The sequence below is a fragment of the Lipotes vexillifer genome, unplaced genomic scaffold (assembly GCF_000442215.2).
Source record: "Lipotes vexillifer unplaced genomic scaffold, Lipotes_vexillifer_v1.1 scaffold809, whole genome shotgun sequence".
Taxonomy (NCBI): Eukaryota; Metazoa; Chordata; class Mammalia; order Artiodactyla; family Lipotidae; genus Lipotes; species Lipotes vexillifer.
In genome coordinates, this window is record NW_006788521.1 from 523,239 (window position 1) to 546,136 (window position 22,898).

Here is a 22,898-nt window from a genome sequence, read left to right on the forward strand (position 1 = left end):
CAATATTGTTTTAGGATGGCATGACCTCAACTCAGGCTGCACAGAGGGGACCTCCTGAAAATAACTTCACAATCCCAAATTACAAAATACACAAGGAAACAATCTACCATGAGGAACAGTTAATAGAGAAAATAGGAAGATTAGATCAACAAGAATTTTAGCTAACAGAACAGTGTGTATGCACGCTCACACACACACTCATTAAACACATAAAAGAAATTTAGAATTTGAGAAAAGAATATATATATATATATATTTTAACTAACTAAATACAACATATAAAATAAAAATTTTAGTCTCAATGTGAAAAACAGTGAAGGAACTTCTGCTTCCATAATGGCAGAATTGAAGCATACTCACCAAAAAGGACAATAGAAAAGTTAAACAAACTACCTGTTTGAAGGCATCAAAGAGCTAACAAGGCAGAAAAAAAAAATACAGGGCCAAGATCCAAGAGAATCAGGCAACCAGGAGATGAGCAAGGCATTTGGGGCCACACATCCCTAGGGAAATGAGGCTCCTTGAGGTTTGGAGGACAAAACTTGAAGTCCAGATCCTGCCAAGCAGCACTGTTTTGGACTGGGACTCTGGAAGGCTATGTCTTAGGAAAAAAGGTCCACTGGCCATGGATTGACCTTGCAGGGACTGAAGCCCAGCTCTGTATCATCTCAGTTTTGGAAACTGGATTAAGGTGACCTTGGATTGTTCTTGCTCCTGAATGCCTGAGAGAAGCCAATGTAAATCCTCCCTGGAGGAATTAATATCATGCTAGGCTTCTAGTTATTTCTCTAATTTTTTATATTCAGTGATCCAGTCCTTAGTGAAAAATATACAGGGAGATGAGACAAGACAAAATTGAGAAAGGGAGGGAGGGAGAGAGAATAGACAATAAAACAGACACACATTATCTGCTTATCCAGATAATGTGTTTTCAGAAACAGACTTTAAAATAACTATTCTTAAGTGTAAAAGAGTATATAAACTATACTACTCTTCATGTAAGAAACAAGAGGATATAAGAAAATATACTTGTACCTGGGACTTCCCTGGTGGTGCAGTGGTTAAGGCTCTGTGCTCCCAATGCAGGGGGCCTGGGTTCCATCCCTGGTCCAGGAACTAGATCCCACATGCATGCCACAACTAAGAAGCCCACATGCCACAACTAAGGAGCCCGCCTGCTGCAACTAAGACCTGACTCAACCAAAAAAAAAAAAAAAAAAAAAAAAAAAAAAAAAAACAAACTGGTATGGTTTAAAAAAAAAAAAAGAATATATTTGTATCTTCTCATTTGTACAAAAGAAATATAGAAAGGATAATCTAGCACCTGAAGAGATTGGATCCCTATGGGGATGGAGTGGGAAAGGGAAAGAAAGAAGAGGGAAATGGAAACTGAGTAGTAGGATGAGGAGGGAGCAACACTTCTCTGAGTAAACCTTTCTGTATAGCTCTGACTCTTACAACCATTATAATGTTTCACACACACCAAAACAAAACAAAATTAAAAACCAATTAATTAAAACAACAAGATACCACTACACATCTACTAGAATGGTGAAAATCAAAAACACTGACAACACCAAATGCTGATGTGGGTGACAAGCCACAGGAACTCTCATTCATTGCTGGTGGAATGCAGAATTGTGCAGCCACTTTGGAAGACTGTTTGGCAGTGTCTTTTGAAACTGAGCATGTTCTTACCATACAATCCAGCAATCTTGCTCTTTGGTATTTCCCCAAACGAATTAAAACCTTATGTCCGGGCTTCCCTGGTGGCGCAGTGGTTGAGAGTCCGCCTGCCTATGCAGGGGACACGGGTTCGTGCCCCGGTCCGGGAAGATCCCACATGCTGCGGAGCGGCTAGGCCTGTGAGCCATGGCCGCTGAGCCTGCGCATCCAGAGCCTGTGCTCCACAAGGGGAGAGGCCACAGCAGTGAGAGGCCCGCGTACTGAAAAAAAAACAACAAAAAAAAACACCTTATGTCCACCCAACATCCTGCATATGGATGTTTATAGTAGCTTTATTCATAATTGTCCAAACTTGGAGCAACCAAGATGTCCTTCAGTAGGTGAACAGATAAATAAATTGTGGTACATCCAGACAATGGAATTTTATTTTTTTGGCTGTGTCGTATGGCATATGGGATCTTAGTTCCCCCACCAAGGATCGAACCCCAGCCCCCTGCAGTGGAAGCATGGAGTCTTAACCACTGGACCACCAGGGAAGTCCCGACAATGGAATATTATTCAGCAATAAAAAGAAATAAACTAAAAGAAAATGAGCTAAAAGTGAAATGTGTACCAAAAAGAAATAAGCTACCAAGCCATGCAGAATATTATTAAGTGAAATATTACTTTACTTGCATGAATATTACTAATACATATTATTAAGTGAAGGAGGCCACTCTGAAAAGGCCATATACTATATAATTCCAACTATATCACCTTCTGGAAAAAGGCAAAACTATGGAGATATTAAATGGCTCAGTGGTTACCAGGGATTTGGGGAAGAGAGTGATGCATAGGCAGAGCACAGCGGATTTTTAGGGCAGTGTGATGGTTAATTTTATGTGTCAACTTGACTAGTATAAGGGATGCCCATATAGCTGATAAAACATTATTTCTGGGTGTGTCTGTGAGGGTGTCTCTGGAAGAGATTAGCATTTGAGTTGGTAGTCTGAGTAAAGAAGATCACCCTCGCTAAGGCAGGTGGGCACTGTCCAGTCTGTTCAGGGCATAAATAGAACAAAACCATGGAGGAAGGGTGATTTTGTGCTCTTTGCTTGAGCTGGGACATCCATTTTCGCCTGCCCTTGGACACAGGTGTTCCTGTTTATCAGGCTTTTAGACTTGGACCAGGATTTATACCCGTAGCCCCTCAATTTCCAAATCTTTGGACTCAGACTCATAGAATCTGCTCTCCTGTTCTTAAGCCTTTGGACTCACTGAATCACACCAACTTTCCTGGGTCTCCAGCTTACAGATGGCAGACTGTGGGTCTTCTGAGCCTCCATAATCAAGTGAGCAAGTTTCTATACCAAATCTCCAGTTACGTCTGTCTGTCTGTCTATCTATCTATCTATTTATCTATCTATCTATCTATCTAACTGGTTCAAATTTCTCTGGAGACCCCTAATACAGGCAGTGAAACTATTCTGTATGACACAATGCAGGATACAAGTCATTATACATTTGTGAAAACCCACAGAATGTACAACACCAGGTGTGAATCCTGATGTAAATTGGACTTGGGTGATAATGATGTGTCAGTGTAGGTCATCAATTGTAGCAAACGTGCTAAGCTGGTGTAGGGTGCTGATGTTGGGGAGTATGTACGTGTGTGGGAGTAGGAGTATGTGGGAACTCTCTGTACTTTCTGCTCAGTTTTGCTGTGAACTTAAAACTGCTCTAAAAAGTAAACTCTATTAAAAAGAAGAGAAAAAAGAAAAATAATAAAGAGACAGCTAGATATCCTTAGATAGTAATAGCTAGTAATGATAAAGATAATGTGATTTAGGCATTAGTAGAGATAGATCAGTGAGAAAGAACAGAATGCTAAAAAATATTCCCATATATGAAAATAAACAATAAATATAGCATTTTGAATTTGTGGACCCAGGAGATGAGGTGCTCACAGGCCCTGGGTATGACCCCAGAGAGTGATGCTATACTCCTTCAGAAGCCATTATTCACAAGCCTACTGCCAGCGCTGCAGCTCCGGATTATTCCATGTTTATGGCTAGAACAACTGCTTATTCTCTAAAAAGAAATCATTCAATTCCAACCTCACTATATAACGAACTATAGATAGTAAAAATTAGAAAATATATGTATTTATTAGATCTTAAAGTGGGAAAAACCTTTTCTTGGCATAAAACCATGAAGAAAAAAATCTCAGAAGAAAAAAATGAAACAGAATTAAAAGGTAAACAAAAAAAGTTCATTATATATGACAGAGAAAGGTTACTATCCTTATTATATAAAGAGCTTTTAGAAATACTAAGAAAATGAAAAACCAATATAAAAATTGACAGCGGACATCAGTGAATAATCCAGAAAATAGATACACAAAGCCAATAAAAATACGACAAAATTCCATCTTACTAACTAGGATTTAGTAAAACCATTATTTGCCTAAGTGTTTGGAGAGAGTTTTTTGGTTTTTGCTTTTGAAAGGGTGAAACAAACGTCTGCAACCTTCCTGGAAAGAAATCTGGCACCATGGGTTTTTTTTGTTTTTTTGTTTTTAAATTTTATTTTATTTATTTTCTATCTATCTTTTATTTATTTTCTAAATTTTCTATCTATTTATTTATTTATTTATTTGGCTGCTTTGCATCTTTGTTGCTGCGCATGGGCTTTCTCTAGTTGCAGCGACCGGGGGCTACTCTTCATTGCAGTGCATGGGTTTCTCATTGCGGTGCCTTCTCTTGTTGTGGAGCACAGGCTTTAGGTGCATGGGCTTCAGTAGTTGTGGCACGTGGGCTCAGTAGTTGTGGCTCACAGGCTGTAGAGCGCAAGCTCAGTAGTTGCGGCGCATGGGCTTAGTTGCTCCACGGCATGTGGGATCTTCCTGGACCAGGGCTTGAACCCGTGTCCCCTGCATTGGCAGGCAGATTCTTAACAACTGCACCACCAGGGAAGTCCCTGGCAGCATGTTTAAAGAGCCATAAAAATTAGAGGTATATACAAAAACTGATATGAAAGGCTGTTTAGTTTATATGTGCAACACAGGCATGATTAAACAAAGCATGCTGTATTCATAATCTGATATAATGCTAAGCAGCTACTAATATTTTTGTTGAAAACAAAGAAATTATGTAAGAACATCTCAAAACAGGATGCCCACAATTTTCTGAATTAAAAAAAAGTTCTAGTAGAAGGGTTTGTATAGTTGTTTATTTTAAGATTAAGGAGGACTTTAATTTTTTCTTCTTTGTTCTTTTCTCTGATTTTAATTTTTTGGTAATGTACATTAAGTAATTTTATAATTATGAGAAAATGTCATTTTCTGTTTAAATAAAAAGTACCCAACTACGAAAAAAAAAAAAAGAACAGCAATTAGAATCAGCTAGGATGTGGGAAAGAACCCAAAATGGAATAAAAACAATAACAAATAAACCTAACACTATTACAAAATTAGATCAGGTAACCACACTAAAAAGGTGGAGAAGAAGGGAACTCACCCAAGTAACTTTATAAAATCATATTTTGGCTGAGTACTGTAAGACTAAGGACAAAAAGAAATGTATGTAAATACTATGCTCTAGTTAGTAAATTTACTTCTCAAAGGGGTATGGGTTGGCAATTCTGAATCTACTTTACGTGTATACTAGGACTGAACAAATAAGCATATATATCATAGATAATGGGAGCCAGGTCTTTCACTGTTGGAGAAAAAAATTTCAAATAAAAAGATAAAAGCTAGAATAAACCCCATGGTGTTGGATGGAATTGGAGGTAACCGTTTGAAATCAGGGTGTGTGCGTGTGTGTGTGTGTGTGTGTGATACACATACACACTGATAGGTGCACAAATAGATATAAATATTTCTCAGTTCTCTCTGCTGAAAGGGCTTAGGAGCAATGACAGTCCAAGAGTAGTATACACACCTAGCACTCAGATTTTGGATTCTAATACCATCTCCAACAAAAGGAACCAGGTTCCTTGGAGAAGTGGTTGATTCCAGGGCCTTGGGTAGGGGAGGAATATGATGAGATTTCATATTGAAGGGACCGATATGCTCACAGAGAGGAAAATGGATTAGGGGAGTCAGAGTAGATAAGTAAGACCAGTTAGGAAGCTACTGCAACAGTCCAAGTTAGAGATGAAGGTAAGCAAATGTTAGGTAGACTATGTGGTGGTGGTGCATGAGATACAAAGAATGATTTGAAAGCTATTTAGGAAGTAAAGGTGACAAGACCCGGTGACAGACTGGATTTTGAGTGGTAAAGGAAAAGAAGATAATGATCAGATTTTTACTCCTGGGATGGACATACAGATGGATAAGTATTGGATATTAACCAATATGAGTAGTTTTACATGAAATCATGATCAGTTCTGTCTTGGACAGGTTGAGTTTGAGATGCCTTTGGGACACCTAAATAAGAACATAGTAAATAGCTGAATATACATAATTGGAGTAAGGAAAAGACGTCAAGGAGTCTCTGGTATCTAGACGGTAATAGAGTTTGCTGCCTTAGCCACTGCACATGTGCCAAATATAAGGGCCCCCTGATACTCCCACCAATCATACCCACTAGCCCTGGCAGCCCATATGGTAAGAATAAGAAAACATCAGGGATGGCCTTTAAAACAGTGAGTTTCTCCTCCACTAGACTCTCCTGAAAACCACACTGACTCAAAGACAGCTTTATTTCACCACCTCCCACAAGCAGTCTGCTGCCAAGTCATTGCAATTCTACCTCTCAAGTCCATCCGCTTCTCATCACCCTGCTGCTACTGTGCCCTATGTGGCCCTCCAAATCCATCCTCCACCCAGTCACAGCGGTCTTTCTAAATAGTGTCTCCTTCCTCTCTTTCCTTCCCCCCTTTGAAATAGTAATGAGGTTAATTATAGTAACAGCTCATACTTATAGAGTACTTTAGGCATTGTGTTTAAATCTTTACATGGGTTATCTCATTAATGGTCACAATTTTCTAAGACAGGCGTTATTATCTCTCTCTCTCTCTCTCTTTTTTTTTTTTACAAATAAAGAAAAGGAAGCTTGGGAGAGGCTACGTAACCTGCTTAAGACTGTATAGCTAGTAAGTGGTAGGGTCTAAAGCTTACACACTTAGCCATTATGCTCTATACACATTGTAAACAACAAAAAGGGAAGAATAAGGCAGAAGAAAGCAATCACCTGTTAAGAGCCCTTAGGCAAGCCCTTCTCTCAGGGCCTCTGGGTGCTGACTTGTTTTGAGGAGGCTGAACTAGATGCTCTCTAACAACCCTCAGGCTCTAATTTATGAAACAGGATAATGGAGAAGAATGGGTCAACGTTTCCCCTCTCTGGCTTCCTGCTAGGATGCCCATGCTGCAAAGGCTATACTGCCTGATCACTGATCAGCTGAGGCAGCTGTGACCCTTCTTTATGTGGCCAAACACAATGTGGCTTGGGATGTCCTTTGCCCAATTATGTTGGGTTTCCTGGGAACACTATACTGGAGAAGCCCTGGTCGATGTCCAGTCTTGATTTTTAGAAGTATCTCCCTATTTTCCTTTGTACTCTGGCCTCTTGGCAGGTCAGCAAGGGCAAAGGCTGCCCGTGAAACTGGAGCTGCCTCTCCTTACACCTGAATCAGGCTCACGGGCCTCCCTTCCTCTAACTCTCCCCAAAGTCTGGATGCTGGGCTTCTCTGAGCCTGTTTGCATTTCTGAATCTGGCTTTTCCCCGAGGCCCCTTATTCAGGACACCACTTCCTGCCCTCAAACGAATGAGGAGCTCTCCTGCCTCTCAACTGTTCGAGAACAGTAATTTTCAAAAATTTTTGACAATAACCCATACCAAGAAATAAATCTTAAATTGTGGCCCAGCATACTCATCTGCATGTATACAAACACACACACATGCACACACACACCCCTATGTACAAAGACATATAACTGCAACAGAAATTATTACCTTTATAATGTGCAATGAACTTTGATAGGTTCTATTGAAGTCTGTTTCATGAAAATTATCCTAGTCCAATCCACTGAATTCATTTCATGAGCCCTACATGGCTTGAAAATCATTACAAAACCATGCACTAGTTCACCTTTAAACCAATAGTGAGGAGAGGAAGTCTAACTATCAGTAGTATCAGTAAATTAAGGACAAAAGGATTGGTTATGAAAAAACCAATCTTCATGGACTTCTCAGGATGTGAGATAACTACCTGAATGTGACCAGGTCCACAGTAGATGTGACTAGCTTTGCAGCATAACTGTCTCAAGGTATTTTATAGTAAGGTGAATACAAGCCACAATTACCCTGTGTAGTTGTAAGTAGTCTGAAATAACTGTGCTCCCCCTTCTCTCTGCTCTGTAGAGCACTGGATTGGGGGAAAACCATTGTCTATTTGAAGTTGCAGGAATTAAGTATAATTCTTGGGGTATGGAGTAAACCCAAAACCAATCAAACTTTCAACAGGTGCTTTCTAAGTGAGGAGTCAGGTCAAGAAATATTTACCTATGTAACCAATACTGTGCTCACTGCTGTAAGAAAATGCTGATGGTATGGTCCTTAGTCTTATTTATAATTCAGTATGGCTGGCACATAGTATGGGCTCAATAACACATCTGTTCAATAAATGCATGCGTAAGTTGATTTGGTGAACTAAGTAGAAGCAAAGCTTTGCCATAAAAATGGGACTCTGTTACAGAAAATGTGTTTACCCAATGAATACTTTTTGTGTCATGTTTAACAATCTCCAAATCTCAAGCACTTAGCTAGTATACATTCAACAAATGTTTATTATATCTCTTATGTGCCAGACACCCTGCTGGGATAAAGAAGTAAGAGACATATTGCTCCTTCTGAGAGATTGTTTAAAGGTCAAAGATTCTTCCTACCCTAGGATCCACATTTGATCACCTTTCAAATGTGATTTTGCAGTATGTCTACGTCTCCACTCTCTTGAGCTGGGCTGGCCTTGCGAATTACTCTGATCAACAGAATCTGGTATAAGTGATGTGACAGTTCTGGAGCCCAGGCCTCAAGAGGACCTGTAGCTTCCACCCTCTCTCCCTCAGAGCACTGCCCTGAGAAAAACATGCAAGGAAGATGGTCTAATTTGCTGGACGATGAAAGGTCATACAGAAGAGAACTGAGACACCTTGGCAAACAGCCAGCACCAATTACCAGACATGTGAAGGAAGCCATTTGGACTTTCTAGCCTGGGCAAACTTCTAGCAGCCACAGGAGTAAGCCCAGCTGATCCAGTAGAGGAGCTGCCTAACCAACCCACAGAACTGTGAAAAATAATAAACCATTGTTTTAAGCCACTTAGTTTGGGGGGTGGTGTGTTATGCCGCTAGAGATAACACAGAAACTGATACCTGAAAAAGAGACACGCTGGCATAACAAAAAACCAGAGCATTGACTTTGGAACTGGCTGGTGAGCAGAAGCTAGAAAGGCAATGAAGAAACTATTAGTGAAGTCTGGAGGAGCAGAGGAGAAGTTGCTATTGGAGTCTGGAGAAAAGTGAACTGTGTAATTCAGTGGCAGGATAATTGGCAAAATTGTCATCTGCAGTAACTTGGAAGATAGAAAATACACCTAATGAACTTGTAGATATGGCTTAGGAGCTTCCTAGGTGGAATGTTGAAGAAAATATCAACTGGCTTTTTTTAGCTGCATATGATAAGGTATGGGGAGAAAGAAACAAAGAACTACTCAGCTTGCAAGCAGAATTTAGAGTAAATATAAAGAGCACAGAGTGTGCTGGGTTAGAAAACTGTTTTAAATTTTCATTTTTTCTTGCCAACAAAAGAGTCTCATATAGTTAGATATGACCTAGAGATAAAGATCAAATCAAGAGTATGGCTGTGCAACCCTTTATTAAGACCTCAAAAATATTAAAGATGGTACATTGTAGGCCTCTCAGCTAGACAAAAGAACTTCTAAGAATCTCAAGGGCATTGTTCCGCAGCAGCCTGAGCCACCCAAAGTAGAGAGAGGCCTATTTGAAAGATAATTATGGATGTGGTTTTGGAACATGGAGTGAACCCAGTCAGATTCATAGAAGACCCATGAAGTGTTTGAGATAATTGTATCACTGAGAGTGCCACCAGCTTGAACTACTGAGGTGGTCCCAAATGAAAAGGAGCCTCTGGGGCCCCAATTTCCTATATGCAGGAAACAGGCTAAGAAGTCTACTCAGCTGCAAACATGGGCTATGTCTCAAGGAAAAGGAAGACTTCTCAGAGAGTAGAGCCAAGAACCCAGGTGGCAGAGCCCAGAGCCAAGGGGAACAATGGAATAGAAAACACACATAGGAGTAAAACCAGACCCTAATCAAGGCACATTTCATACCTCAGAGTAGGGGCCCTGCTAATGTATAACCAGCTGGCTTTCAGAATTGCTATGGACTAGTGACTGCTATGTACCTCCTATTTCTCTCCTTTTGGAACAGGAATGTCTCCTGTGGTTTATTCTGTTCCTGTCTCACCACTGCTTGCTGGATGTGTGTGTGGTTGATGTGTGTTTTGTCCATTGGTCTCTGAATCAGAAAGATTCACACCTGGGGAACCTCAACAACATCTGGACACGACACTGGTCTCAAGATCCCAGACTTCAAACTTGATGTGATAATTGACATGAGATTTTGGGGTCCTAAGATAAGGGTGAGAATATTTTGCATGTGGGAGAAATGTGAATAATCTGTGACCAGAAGGAACTGTGATAGATTGTTTAATAGCCCCAAATGACTCCCATCCTAGCACGCATAAGGATGGAATCTATTTCTCCATATTATTTATTCTTGTATGGTCATATAACTTGGCTTTGATCAACAGAATGTCGCGTGCACATTCTAGAGCCTATTCCTCAAGAGGTCCTATAGTTTTTTCCTGTGCTTTCTTAGAATAATGTCCTGAGACCACTGTGTAAGAAAGCCAGTTTAGCCTATGGGAGGATGAAAGGCCAGGTAAAACAGAGTTGAGGAATCCCAGCTGATAGCCAGCATCAACTGCCGGACATTCAAGTCAGTCCATCTTAGACCATCCAATTGAACTGACCTTGAACTGAATGTAGCCACATGAGTGAGAGCAGGAGAAGCCTGCAGAGGAACTGCCCAACCAACCCACAAAATCATAAGAAATAATAAACTGTTATTGTAAGCCACTTAGTTCTAGTGTAGTTTGTTACACAGCAGTAGATAACCGAAGCAACACTGATTTTACAGATCTTATAGTCTAGTGGAAAAAATAGACAAGTAAGCCAGTAATAACGGTGAAAGGTGATGATCCTTATAATAGGGAAGTACAGGAAAGCTATGGGAGCATATAGCAGGAAAACGAAGCCTTGTTTAGTGGGAAGGCATGGCTGTACAGAGGAAGGAGCATTCACTCTGAGAGCTGAAAAATAAAAGGTACTTTTTGTCCATACAGATAAAAGGATTGTTATATGCAAAGGTCCCAAGCTAAGAAAGAACTTGAGGAAATACAACAGGGCTGTCACATCATGAGGGTCTGGTTAATGAAGGGAAGAAAAGAGAAACAGAGGAAATAAAGAGAAAATAAATATTAAAATGGCCGACTTAAGTGCTGACATAATTACCTTAAATGTAAATGGTCTAAGTACATGAATCAAAAGAGCCCACAGTCCATAGCTTAGCACTGAATAACAAGGCAATACACCTACCATTTGGTTTTCCGAGATCTGTTCTCTGCAAGTCTGGGGAGAGATGCTGCTCCTTCTGGGGGGCTCTGCTTGGAGACCCTCTGCCTGGAGACCGTCTGCAGGCTTTCCGCTCAGGGCCCTGGGCCTTGTCGCTGCAGGGAGGCTGTTTGCTGGGCGCCCAGCTCTGCCTGCGGGGCTCAGCCTGGGTGCTGGGCAGACAGGGAGGAGCTTGGGGTCTGCAGGAATCTGGGCTCAGCCTTCCCTTCTGCTGTTCTGCCTCTCTTCGCCTATTTTCTTCTTCTCGCTTCCTGGGAGCAAAGCCAAAGGGGAAGAGGAAAAAATTAAGAGCGTTCGTTACCTGTTCAAGTGTTCCTGAGTGAGATTTGAACTTTAAAAGGAGCCACCACAACACAGGGGGGATTTGGAAATCCAGAATTTTCACAATTTCACAATTTCCTGTCTTCTATCCAGGTCTTATAGCTCAAAGGATGATGGAGGCAGAAAGAATCTTATAGATCAACCTGTGCCCAGTTGAGACACACATGATATGGAACTTTTTGGTGAGGCATAAGAGGATCCCAAGGTGTGTGTGCCCCAAGCGTGTGTGATCCCTGGAACTACACCCGTCTTCTCCTGTTCCAGAAAGCACATCAGAATGCAACTGAGAATGATAGTCAGAGGGATAACCCTAAATCTTCTCTATTTGTTAAAAAGACCACTGGTAAACCTTAACGATTACATGAAAAAATTATAAAGCACCTCACAACTGATTATAACACACCTGTGAGGTGTGTTACAATCTCGTAACACTGCCATCGAGAGCTCTTAGCTTATGGGTCAAACCCACTCAACTTGCAGATGAGGGCCAGAAGGTACAGTGATTTTCAAGAAGTCACGCACAAGTAGCTGGTGGCTAGGCTGGAACCTCTGGGTAACAACAGAATAGAGAGGGGAGGCCAAGACTAGAAATGAGTGGCCGGGTGAGGCAGATGGGCCGAGGCAGTGTAGGTCCAGAAAGGGGTCAGGTGCTTAAGGACGAAGTGGATGAGTTAAGGACAGGATTTGTTTGACTGATGTCATTAATTTGTAGCGATATCCAAGAGGAAAAAAAAAGAGGACGAAAACGAACACTTTTAGCGCCTCTCCTGTGCCGGGCACTGACGATACAGTGATGAGGACCACAGAGTTCGGCCCTCCCTTGAAGAACCTTCTACCCAGAGCGGAACAGCTAGGACAACAAAGGCTTAACATATGATGGAAGAAATGGTATAATAACGTGCTTGCACAGAGGAATTAGTGATTAATTTTGCGGAGGAACCTGGAAGAAGGTCCCAACTGTTGATTCTCAAAGATGTGTAGGAGTTTGCCAGGCAGATAGGTGGGAATGAGGATGTTAGTCTGAGGGAGAAGTCTGGGCAAAGGAGCGAGTATGGAAAAACTGGGTCTGTTTTGCTTCTTCTGACCTTTAAACAACGCTTGCTATAAACAGCAGGCACCCAATACATATTTGCTGCTCAGGAAGAGAATTTGGTTGCCATTTAAAGGTGCAGTTTAAAGTAGAATAATTAGAGGTGTAGTGAAGAGAACACTGTACTGGGAAGTCTAAGAATTCTTCTGGTCCTGCCTCTGCCAGTAACCACAAAAAGACCTTGAATAAGTCACTTTCCTGCCGAAGACTCAGTTTCCCCAGGTCTAACACTTACATGATGGCTAATAATCCTGAATTGATTTAAGGGTCTGTTTGGAATGTCTTTATAAAATCGGGGCTGTGTTATGTAATGAGATGGAGAGATTTCTTTTATCGGAGTAGCTGGTATCAGGGTCCCTCTTAGTGGGGGGCCTTGTTTAGACAAATACCTCAGTAAGCTTGGGGACAGGATTGAGGGCTGGTAGAAGGTGAGACCCTCAGGGCCTAGGTGGTGACTGGCTTTGAGGCTCCAGAAAAGAGGCCTGCTCTGTCAGGACACAAAGAATTTGTTTGTAGCTCCTGACAGGGAGGGAAGAGATGAAAGAACAGGAGAGAACGGAGGGGGAAGAAAGAGAAGGCGAAAGATTGGGTACTGCGTGGAGCAAGGGCAGGGTAGAGAATCGTCCAGCGTGAGGGGACAGAAAAGGACTTTAGATCTGTGATCCACACACTTTAATGAATGGAATCTCCTAAGATCTTACTAAAACCTAGATTCTGATTTACTGGGGCTGGGGTGGGGCTCAAGAGTCTGCATTTCTACCAAGCACCAGGTCCTACAGGTGCTACTGGTCCTCTGGCCACACCCTGAGTAGCAAAGCTTAAGAGAATAGGGAAGTCTCGTGTGGCCTGTTAACTATGCCATTAGAGGATATGCAGTGTGAGTCTCCTCAATGACACCAGCTTTTCGGAAGGCCTCCCATGCTCATACATGCTTTTTTATAGGCAACCTGACAAGTTGTAGGGCTACGGTCCCAGGAATGGAACCAAGAGCTGAGGCAGAGACCCCAAGCCCCCAAGAAGTCATAGAATTCAGATTTCCACAGACTGCAATCTGAAGCAAAGCTTATTTATATCTCAAGGGAGAGGAAAGTCCCAGATGACAGATATCCGAGTCACACTTTAATATAAAGCGTTGTCAACTTAACGCCCCCCCACCCTTTAAAAAAAATTTTATTTATTTATTTATTTTGGCTGTGCCAGGTCTTAGTCGTGGCACACGGGATCTTCATTGCAGCATGCGGGCTTCTTAGTTGTGGCAATGCGGACTTCTCAGATGCAGCATGCAGGCTCTGAGTTGCAGCGTGCATGCGGGATCTAGTTCCCCAACCAGGGATTGAACCCTGGCCCCCTGCATTGGGAGTACAGAGTCTTAACCACTGGACCACCAGGGAAGTCCCTTAACTCCCCTTCTGAAGGTCTTTCATCCTGTGTGGTGAAGCCCCTGATCTGGGGTCCAAGCTTGCCTCTCTGATAGGTTCCCACTGAGTGCAATCCCAGAGAAAGTGGTCAGATGGCTCGTGCTGACTCCTGTACAGCTCAAATGTTCTCATTTGACTCTGGCCTTGTTACAGGCTTTGCCAAATGCTGACACTTGTGTGCACTGCGTTGCAGTCGACAGGCGAGCTGGACAGCCTGTCATCATCAGTGCCTGGGATTCATATGGATGCTAGCAAGTGCCATTTCAGTGTGATCTGTCTGTGGGAAGGCTGCTTTTCAGAAGAAGGTAGAAGCATCTGGGTGGCTGAGGTGCTGCTAATTGATCTAATAGCCGTGCTCCTGGCAGGCAGAGGGAGAGCTGCTCTTTTTACTGGCACTGATGAACAGAAGTGCTTTAAGAGAATATATTGGTCCTTCAGACAGACAGGTGTGTGGGGTCGCCTGGCTTGGCATTTGCATGGATATCATTGCCATCAAAAGAGGCTGTGAGGTGATAACCTAGACTTGGTTATTTGAGTAGTCATTTCTCCTTCTTTTAGGACACTAAACCTCTTTCCTTTTCAGTTCCAAGAAGCCACTGTGCAATCAGCCCCTGGGCAAACCTTGTCACTGAAGACCTTTCTGGGCCTCCCACAAAGGCAGTCACAGGACAAACAGGGGATCTAGCCTTTTAGAGTGATCAAGATGGCCAGCAGGTAAGGGAGCTCTGCCTTCTGAAGACTTTTCTGGAGCGGGGAGGTTTGCAAGGGGTTATTTTTTCATTCTGGTGGAACTCAGTAAGCAGATTCGGGAGAAAGAATGTAATCATGAGAATATATAATTACACACTCAGCTGATGAACAGAAGTAAATTAATGTTTTTAAAAAATGGATGCATTTTGCATTAAAAAAATCTTCCAGGTGGCACACAGCCCACAAATGTGCAGATCTCCAGAGCTGTGGTTCTTGAATGTAAAAGCAGTGATCACTGAGGAAAAGGGATTAGAACTGGGAATTATGCATAAGCTGCATCTTATTTTATCTGTACTGCTGCCTTGAAACAAAAAGCAACCACACACACACAGAATAGAAATATGATCCCGTGTGTGTTTGTGTGTTTCCCTGGGGGGGAAAAGGTCCAGAACCACTGCTCATAATCTAAGAACTTGAAGGAATCTCACTTTAATGAGGGCAATGCACTTATTGGGTAGATAAGGAAACTGAGGCAGAGAGCTTAGTGACTTATCCGAGGTTACGTGCTAACAGCTTTCTATACACAGGGCTGAACTGGAATTCAGCAGCTTTACTTCTTCCTGTAAAATTCATCTCACAAATCATTTTTAAAAATTTTACTCAGTCTTCTTCCATCATTTAAAAAAGTGAATTGGGTCATATGAAAAAAGTGGTAAGACTACATTAAAGTAACCATTAACAGCATTTCAAGCTAGCTTCTAGCATAGCTTTTAGTCCTGAACCCTTAGACTCAATAACTGTCCTAAAATTTAAGTGTTTTTTCTCCAACTAATTTATTACAGAATGTCAAAGATCTTTAATCTTCATGGTAGGCCACGCTATATACTTGACCTATTTTTGTAAAGTTTAGGAAACAAATACAAGAAAAAGAACCAATGTGATTCTACTTTACATGAAAATTTAAAGAGAAAAAAAATCCTGTCCATGACACAGCAAGTAATATTTTAGCAGGAAATTTATTAAGATAGCAGAATCTTAATGTATAAACTAGTCCCACATTTCCCCCCCCCCTTTTTTTTTCTATTATCTTAAGGGAAATCAGCCAGACAACAGCTTTTGATGGGCTACCAATTAGTCTGGTTTGTACTGTCTCTTCTAGAGCAAATTTTGCAGCTCCCCAGAGGCTCACAGTATAAAAAATGTAAGAAAGCCAACTGGGGATCAGATCTTTGACAACCTCTGCTTTGGGTCCTATGCACCACAGGGTAAAGAGGGTCTCCAAAGGATGGGCTGGAGGAACGCGGCTGTTTCACCCAGGGAAGAAAAGACCCAAGGCATACATTGCTGGTGCAAATCTCTGAGGGGCTGTTGTGGGTCAGAGATATACCCTGGAGCCTTCCCAAGCCAGATCTAAGACCCAAGAATGGAGACTTCTGCAAATGAGAAGCCTAGATAACCACTGCAGAGAAAAAAAAGGCCAGTAAGAAACCAAGTGATCAAAAGATCGCTTGATGTGCTGAGAACCAGATCAAGGGCAGTAACTTTAAAGACTTGAATGTTCCATGGCTTCAGCATCTCAGCACTGAATGTGTCCGTTTGCACAATATGGCACAGACCTGCCTCTGGGCCTGGAAAGTTTAAGTCCTGGAAGCTGATGGATTTTTTCCCTACCCCACTATGTGGCTTCCACAGAGAGTTTTAGTTGTCAGTTTTTAACAAGAAGAAATTAATTCTGTCAGACACTGCAGAAATACAGCAGGCTCATTCTCATTCATGAGTATTCAAGTTGCCATTGCCATGAATACAGGACTAAGAGAGGTTTGAGAGATGTGATTAAAATGGTTTCCACAGAAAAGGGAGGTTAAGTTAGTGTGTCCTGCTGTTGTACTGATCTAACCCAGCTTTGCCCTAGCGCCATTCTTGTTCATCGTCCTGGTGTAGGCTTGGGGCCAACTAATTTTCTTAACTTTCTCAAGGATTTAGGAGGATACTGGTATGCTCTGCTATGTTAGCTTGGAGAATAACAAGAAGATTTTTACTGAACTATGCTGCAGAACTGATTCTGGTGGCTTGGTACCACTCTCTTAACAATCACTGGAAATGACACGGCACAACTGAAAAAGCATTGAGTTAGGAGAAAAGCTGACTTGGGGGCCTGGTGACTTTTGCCACCAACAATTACATGTGGCATATAAGTCAGGAAAAAGAAGCAAGGTTGTTCCATGCTGGTCTATCAGATGGTGCTGGCATCTGGAGAGAGCCTCTAGCATAAGCATGGCTGGAGGGCTGATTCCCCTGAACCAAGCAATGGTAGGAGCCCTGGCTTTGGGTCAGACTGAGATTCATGTGCCAACTCTCCTTTACTAGCTGTGTGATTTCAGGCAAGTTAATCTCTCTGTGTTATTTTTCCCTGCATGAAATGGGTTTAAGGATAGTTGCCCTGTCTACTTCATTGGGTTTTGTACAAATTTAATGTACAAGAATTCTGTAAGCTATAAAGCACTATATTAATATAAGTAATCATTCTTGCTTTTATTACCAGGTAAAGCTGTTAAGCTGCAAATGCATCTGGTTAGAAGTGAAGAAACATGGGTGTGGCACGAGTGCCTCGCCATCTAAGAGTTACAGGGCTGGGCCTATTTATATTTTCAGAAAATGCTCATTGTTGAAACTACACAAGTCCTTTTTCGGTAGAAGCTATTTTAACCACATCTCTCAAGCCTCTCTTAGGTCTTGTATTCATGGCAAATAGCAACTTGAATGCTCATGGAATGGGAAAGAGCCAGCTTATTACTACAATGTCTGATAGAATTAATTTCTTGGCAAAACTGGGCAAATACAACTCTCTGGGGAAGCCACATAGTGGGGTCTAATGTTCAAGTATATGCAGTGATAAACCTTATTGCTCTTAGGTTTCTTTTTAACATCATAAACCTGTCAAATGGTAATTTGCTCATGATAAATATGGACGGAGCTGGAAAACCAAATGCACAAATACAAGTGCCAGTGTGTGTTATGAGGATAAATGGTACATAAATGTGTTTGCTGCCTGAGTAAGGCAAACAAGTTACAGTGATTGGTCCACTTACAGAGATTGAAGGAGACCTCAGAGAGGACCTGGTCCAACCCTTCCATTTGACAGAGGGGGAAACTAAGGCCCAGAATGATGAACGACGTAGGTAAGGTCTTAGACCCACTGTAGGAGCAGTTACTGAACACATATTATTAAATGCTTGCTATATATCAAGGGCTCTAAGGCACTAGAAGTATGGAGGTACATAATATAATCCCTGCTCTCCAGGAATTGACAATCTAGTAGGGAATCAGACCCATACCTCCTGCAGATAGTGAGCTCTAGATGTGATGCATGCTGAAATAGAGATATCTACCCAGAGCTAAGGGACGATGTGGGAGACTAATTAAACTAGAAGAGAAAAAAAGGCTACATAGAAATAATGTCAAAATGAGAAAGGAGGGATGTGAGAAAAGGTTATTTCAGGCAGATGGGAGGGCACAGCTCTCATAGAATCTTTGACTCTGAAGAGATGTGAGAGACCAGCTCTTCATATACTTTTTAAAATTCCCTATATATTATCCTGGAGAGATGACAATTCAGTTTCTGCTGGAACATTTCCAATGAGAGGAAAGTGATTACCTCACCAGACAGAAAAGGTTTAGCTCTAACCTTTTCAGGTGGTATTGCATTGTATGTGGGGGTCTGTCAGATTCTATCTCTTCATTGTCGCTGAATAACAGGCTTAGTAATATTTGGTCTTTGACTTCCTCTCGAGGGAATGAGAAAATGTCACGCATTTTAGGACCTTTGACTTACAGAATGTTAGAGCTGGGAGGAACCTCAGATATCATTTAGTGCGATTTTAAAAAAAATTCTATGATTCACGAATCCTCTTAGAGAATGTAATAAAAATCCAAAGCTCCTCTACCCCCCCCCCCCCCAATGCACATATGCTCATGACACACAAAATACTGCCTACAGTTTCAGGGCACTCATGGAGCCCCAAAGCTTGTCCTGGACTAAGAAATCTTTTCATTTTACTGATGAGAAACTGAGGCTCAGAGAAGTGGAATGGTATGGAGTAGAATCATGGAAGTGATTCCCCATGGATCAGAGCACTGGATGAGCAGAAGATTCAGACCTATGGGTCAACCCTGAAGAAAGGCATTGACAAACTGAACATGTCTGGGGAGCTGGCTGCAAGGGGATCTATTACAAAGTGAGAAGGAGAGCTGGGGTACGAGTGTGAGTATCATGAGCACCTTCTTTAATTATCTGGAAGTTGGTTTATAGAAAAGGATTTAGACTTTTCTCTTTTGCTTCAAAGGGTAGCTCAGGATCAAAAGGTAGAAAAGAACTTCTGCCAGACAGAACTGCCCACTAATGAAATGTCCTGCCTGAGAGGCACAGAACTTGTCACTTGACTTTTTGAGGACAGAGCGCAACTTCCCACGCAAGCGACTTTGGCATTACAAGAGCTTGAAGTGGGTGACCCAAACTGGACTTGATTATGTAACTCTAAGAGTCATACTCAGTCTCATGCACTAGCCAGAAGGAAGCTCAGGTCTCCTGAGAGCGTGGTGGTAAGTGAGGAAGTGGCAAAAGTTCAGGATGGCTGAGGCCTCGAGTGTGAGGGGTGGGAGGGTGGAACTAATGGAGAGAAATGAGACTTGGAGATATAAGCGGAAGTCAAATGTTGAAGGGTCTGACGTAGTATCACGGATGGTATTCAAGAATGATGGCCTCTGTAGAGCAGTGGGACAGAAGAACCGAAGCAAAGGACATTTCAGACAGAGGAATTAGCAGAATCAGTGGCAGCAGCACCCGTAGGGAAATCAGGCCAGGGGAGACAGGTTGTGGTGATGAGTTGTAGGTTTCACACAGTGAGCCTGAAGTGACAGTGACAACAGGACATGCAAATGGAAATGTCCAATGATCTGATATACTGGCAAGGAACAAGTGGAAATGCCTGGTAGGCAACGGATGATTTGGGATTAGAGTTCCAGGAGCTCAAGATGTGAGAGAGATGAAGGGGTTATCTACAGAGATGAAGTAATTTAAGTTTTCAGAGTAGACATATTTTCAATGAAAAAAGTACAGCATGAATAGAAGTCTGAGGAGTTAGCCTGCAGTGCTGACCTCAGTGTGGAAATGGTAATAATTAAGAAGATGTGAGAAGGGAGAGTTCAGGGACTTAGAGGAAATCTGAGACTAGAGAGTGAAATAAAAACCGGGGAAAAAGGAAGCTTCAAGGAATAAGAGTGATCAACATAAACACAGTCTTATTTTCATGTGCATTCAACTCTGTGCTTTGGCAGGGAAACTACAGTAATGTGCATTTTGGCAACCTCATAGGAGGTGCAGTATGAGATGTAAAGTGCTTTTAAATGGATTATAGGTATTTCCTAAATAGTATTTTCTAAAAAAAAAATGACTTAGAAAATATGACTAAAACTCCTCTCTCTCCCAATTTCTCTACCAGTAAAATAGTAATCCCTTTAAGTTTAATCAGTTTCTTCAACATCCTTACTTTAAGGAAGGTGATTTCTGCCATCGTAACGTGAGAAATAGGGAAAGGTACGTTGAGGCAACATGATGTGCCTGGGCCAAAGAGGCAGCAGCAGCAAAGACTGAATTTAACATTCTGATTTCTGTTTCTTAAAACCAGATCTAACACCAAAATTAAACACTGACTCAGATTTTCAGAAATAACTTTTGAGAAATAAAATTAATACAACTTAAATCAGTTACTTCTCCATTTAAATATTTCTCTTGGAGATCTATGCTACAATATCTGTAGGAGGTGATGGTTAGGAAGTGTAAGAAACTTGTTCACTCCCAATAATGAGGACCAATAAAGGAAAGACTGTGACTGAGAAAAAGTACAGGAGATTTTCAGTTTTGGTAATTTCAATGATTATCACAGTAAGCACAGCTACCATTTAAAAATGTTTTTAAAAATCAATTTCAGAAACTAAGAATTAAGAACAAAGAGGGCCTATCTTTCACAACACTGAAACGAATCAGGATAACAACTAAAAGGGCAGAAGGTGGGGGTTAGACTACAAAGATGTCTCCTAAATCTCCTTGTCGGTTCAAACCCTCTGGGCTTGGAGTTACAAAAGGCCATGTTAGGGGAAAAATACTGCAAACCAAGTACTCTTTTTAAGCATGGCATTATTTGAAACCCCTTCCTCCATAGAGCTCTTCTGATAAATGTATTTTCAGTTCCCAGCGTACACTGACTTGGAACTCTTGGCCCCAGGCATACAGCCTCTGGGCAGCATCACTGGAAAAGGAGAGGAAGAGGAGGCTGAGGTTACTAACAACGAAGACAGGGGTTTCCACTGAGCTGGAGGGTGCCTAAAATCAGCTAGTCTAATTTGTCATGTTTTGCAGATAGAGAAACTGAGGCCCAGAGAGAGAAATGCTGTGTTCAGTTCATCTTAAGTAAATATCAGATGCTGGATTTGAACCCAGGTCTCCTTTTCACTCAACCACAATCCTTCTATTCCACTGGAAAGGGAGTTTGGGGTGGGGGAGAACTCTGGGGCCCCTCTCTCCAGTAACGAAGTGGAATGTGTTTGGATCAATACACTCCTTTTTGGGAACACAGAAAGTCAGCCATGGTGGCTTTGTAGAGCCCCACCTCATATTCAGGTAGATATGACTTTAAATTCGGAAAGTGGATCCTCACACATTAAACTTGAGTTTATAGAAACATCGGTAGTCGGAAATACAATATTCCTTCTCTTGCAGAGAATGTTTACTTGCAACTCAGGATAATTTGTCACATGCATTACCCACTTACAGTTGTCACTCACATGCAGAGAACTTTTATGAGAAGGATGCAAAAGAGGCACGTAGAGGCTTTAGGTTAATACTGGATTTTTGGTAAAAGTGAAAAGAGCCTTGTTATGAGAAGAGTGCAAAATAATACTTCCCAAGATATCAACTATTTCATTAGCTTCAGAGTCACAGAAAATGATGTGTTCCTGTCAATCTTGTCTTGAAGACTGACAAGATGGTTAGCATTCCAGCTCATAGTGGTATTCAACTTCTTACTAACATAGTTTATCTTGCCTTTTATTATTATTTTTAACTGTTATTTATTACACTTATGCTTCCTCCTTGTGGAAAATATATGGTAGGATTCAAGAATTGGAAGGACTCAAGATTTGGAAACATTCAAGATACAGCCAGGAAGTTATCCCTCAAGAATCTGCCTGTCATCCGTATCTTTCTCATCAGAGGTTTCGGTATTACACCTAACGCAATACTCTCTTGCTATTTAAAATACCCAAAACAAGTATCAAAGAAAAGGCAAACAAAGGCATAATCTAGAATCAATTACTTATGGTAAAATAATCACAATGTATAATAGGCAAAAATGACCATTTTGCATATTAAATATCATTATCCAAAAAAGTGTGAGGTCCTCGAAGCAAGTACTATTTTCTCCTTAGGCTCAAGCCAAGAGTTTTGTATGTGTAGTAAGAATTCAATCAATATTTCTTGAATAAATTACATTACCTAGTACAGATTTGTTAAGGAATAGGTGGGGGAAAGCAAGTTATTTATGCAAGTTGGTTGCTTCAATCAAATCAAAACTAGACTTAGTCTAGCAAAAGTAGGCTAGATATTGGCATAAGTTTCTTGTGGAAAGGTAGGAAAGGTGAGAGGACAGTTATCCTTTCGTAGCTTACTGCAGGTAGCACCCCCATCCCCCAACTCCTTGCCATGGGTGGGTGTGACGGTGATTTGTTCCGGAGTTAGAAGGTCAAGGACTAACCTAGAGGAACAGCCACCAAGTAGAGATTAGGCCGTTATCCTTCCTGTTAGCCTCCTCTGAAGGGCTGGTGATCAGAAGGGGGAAGGTGACATGGGTACAAGGATCACAGTGATTTCAGATTCCCTCCTGATTCTCTCTCCTGGCCACTCCCACCACCGTGCCCCATTCCATGTTGACTCTGAGTTG

At 41.6% G+C, this 22,898-nt stretch overlaps 1 protein-coding gene across 2 annotated transcripts in view; it reads right to left on the minus strand.

The window, feature by feature from the left end:
* The window catches only part of INVS (inversin), a 147,979-nt gene that overhangs the window by 19,284 nt on the left and 105,797 nt on the right, over positions 1 to 22,898 (minus strand). For both annotated transcript variants that reach the window (XM_007461642.1, XM_007461641.1), the window contains exon 13: positions 11,350 to 11,636. In XM_007461642.1, the coding sequence (XP_007461704.1) occupies positions 11,350 to 11,636 (287 nt within the window). The remainder of the gene's footprint in view (positions 1 to 11,349; positions 11,637 to 22,898) is intronic.